The sequence below is a fragment of the Limulus polyphemus genome, unplaced genomic scaffold (assembly GCF_000517525.1).
Source record: "Limulus polyphemus unplaced genomic scaffold, Limulus_polyphemus-2.1.2 Scaffold2228, whole genome shotgun sequence".
Taxonomy (NCBI): Eukaryota; Metazoa; Arthropoda; class Merostomata; order Xiphosura; family Limulidae; genus Limulus; species Limulus polyphemus.
Genome location: NW_013667838.1, coordinates 24,216 through 26,705, shown reverse-complemented (window position 1 = coordinate 26,705; position 2,490 = coordinate 24,216). Strand labels below are relative to the sequence as shown.

Sequence of the window (2,490 nt, the reverse complement as noted above, 5' to 3'; positions counted from 1 at the left end):
AACTTCAGGTTGCACAGCATTTCATGGGGATTCAACATGACTACTGGATAAACTTCAGGTTGCACAGCATTTCATGGGGATTCAACATGACTACTGGATAAACTTCAGGTTGCACAGCATTTCACGGGGATTCAACATAACTACTGGATAAACTTCAGGTTGCACAGCATTTCACGGGGATTCAACATGACTACTGGATAAACTTCAGGTTGCACAGCATTTCACGGGGATTCAACATAATTACTGGATAAACTTCAGGTTTCACAGCATTTCACGGGGATTCAACATAACTACTGGATAAACTTCAGGTTTCACAGCAGTTCATGGGGATTCAACATGACTACTGGATAAACTTATGGCTCAAATGATAAAGACTAACTAAAACGCTATAGTTACGCACTCTTTAAATAAATCTAATTTTACAAATTTAAACTTCGACCTGGCACAGTCTGGTGGTTACAGCGCTCGATTTGCAACCTGTGGATCGCAGGCTTGAATCCCGCCATTGCAAAATATCATCCTTTCAACCGCGGGTCCTTACAACGTGACGGTTAATCCCATTTTACGTTGGTGACAGAGTAGCCTAAAAGTTTGTGGTGGGTGATATTGACTAGCTCTCTTCCCTCTAGTTTGTTACTTCTAAATTAGGGACGGCTAGCGCAGATAGCCTTCGAATAGCTTTGCGCGAAGTTCAACAAAGAAACCTCTTTAAAACCAAATAATTTTTAGTTAATTTATTGGCACAAGAGGATCCCTCTCTACAAGTAATTGCTAGAGATGTTCATCAAACTCTTGTGAACGTTAATTAACTCACCATCTTTGTCGTAATGACTCCAGACTTCCATAAATTGGGCTGCGGACAAGTTCTTTATTTCTCTCGTGTTTTTGTCTCGGAACTGTCTCATGAAGTTCCCCCCAAGTTTCCATTTTCCAGGCGCGTCCATTGCTATGATACAGCCTCGACTTATACAGAAGCTAGCTACAGGTAGAAATTACTCACTAACTTTGTTGCTCGATTATACTGAGCAGACTATACGTAACCAAAACGGATTTCCTCGTCACGAGGAATGCTGCTACTCTACTGCGCATGCACCCATATCGACCACAGTTGACGACAACAGCCGAAAAAACGTCTCTGGAGTGACGGGCTATGTACCCAGTGTTTGTGGCTCGAGTCCCCTTGTCGAAAAATCAAAACAAAAAATTTTACACTTTGGGCCATGGGTGTGTTATAAGAGTGACAGTCAAATCCATCTATTTGTTAGTGTAGCCCAATAGTTGTCGGTTGGTGCCTTTGAAAAGCTGCTTTCCCGCTGTTCTATCACTTATGGCCGGCTAGTGCAAATCAACCGTTAGGTAGCTTTGGGCAAATATCTAAAACAAACAAACAATAGGGCCAGATAGTGCAAGTCAACCGTTGGGTAGCTTTGGGCAAATATCTAAAACAAAGAAACAAATAGTCTCTTTCTGTTAGATATACCTGGCTTATCTTAAGTTTTAACTTATTATGACAAGAAATTCATTCTTTGTTTGACAAGCTAACGAAAGATGTAATGTTTTGTAAAAAACGAGTAAATTTAATCTTGAAATTAAATCAAGTTTCGTAGGAGGAGCAAGGAATAAGAAAGTAGTACAATTAGCCAATAAAGAAATGAAAAGTGTGTGTCTTTAGAAAAGCTAAAAATTAAAAAAAAGAGAGAATACATTAACAAGAAGCATAACGCGAATGTTACGCAGCACATCTAAATCTTAGATGAAATATAATTAACATTAAATTCATAAGAGTGAGGAAAAACATCTCAGCCAAAATACAGACATCCAACACCGAGGCACAAATCATAAGGTGGGTCTTTATGTAATGTGCCCTGGTTTTTAGAGGTATTGGCAGAAGTAAGACCAAAATTGCGTGTGGGGGTACACAGTCTATCAAGTTAACCTCAATTTCGCCGACCTCACATGAGTAATAATAAAGAAAACAAACTGAGCAGATGTGAGTACTCTAGCCCAAAATCCCACATCTTTACCACCTTTCACTGTCTGCAGCCACAAGATAAAAATCAAATTAAAAAATAACGAAATCAATAATAGAATACATTAAATCAATGGGGAAGACAGCAAAACTACCACTACATTAATATACCTAAAGAGATCCACACAGTAGCAGGTCTTATATAGGGAAGGTGATATAACTACCACTACATTAATCTACCTAAAGAGATACACACAGTAGCAGGTCTTATATAGGGAAGGTGATATAACTACCACTACATTAATCTACCTAAAGATATCCACACAGTAGCAGGTTTTATACAGGGAAGGTGATATAACTATCACTACATTGATCTACCTATACAAGATATCAAATGTCCAATGTGTGATTCCAATTATTTCCCCTAAGATAAATTTTATAAATTATTTTTATTGAGCATATTATTATTTTGTTTAAATCACTATTTTCAAATTTGTATAAATATTTTCTAAATTTGTTAC

General features: G+C 37.8%; 1 protein-coding gene across 1 annotated transcript in view; it reads right to left on the bottom strand.

Annotated features, from left to right (window-relative positions):
* Window positions 1-1,086, bottom strand: part of LOC106466333 (calbindin-32-like) — a 60,983-nt gene extending 59,897 nt beyond the window's left edge. The window contains exon 1 of the mRNA XM_013926610.2: window positions 815-1,086. Coding sequence (XP_013782064.1) covers window positions 815-944 — 130 coding nt within the window. The 5' untranslated portion in view covers window positions 945-1,086. The remainder of the gene's footprint in view (window positions 1-814) is intronic.
* Window positions 1,087-2,490: the final 1,404 nt, after the last annotated feature.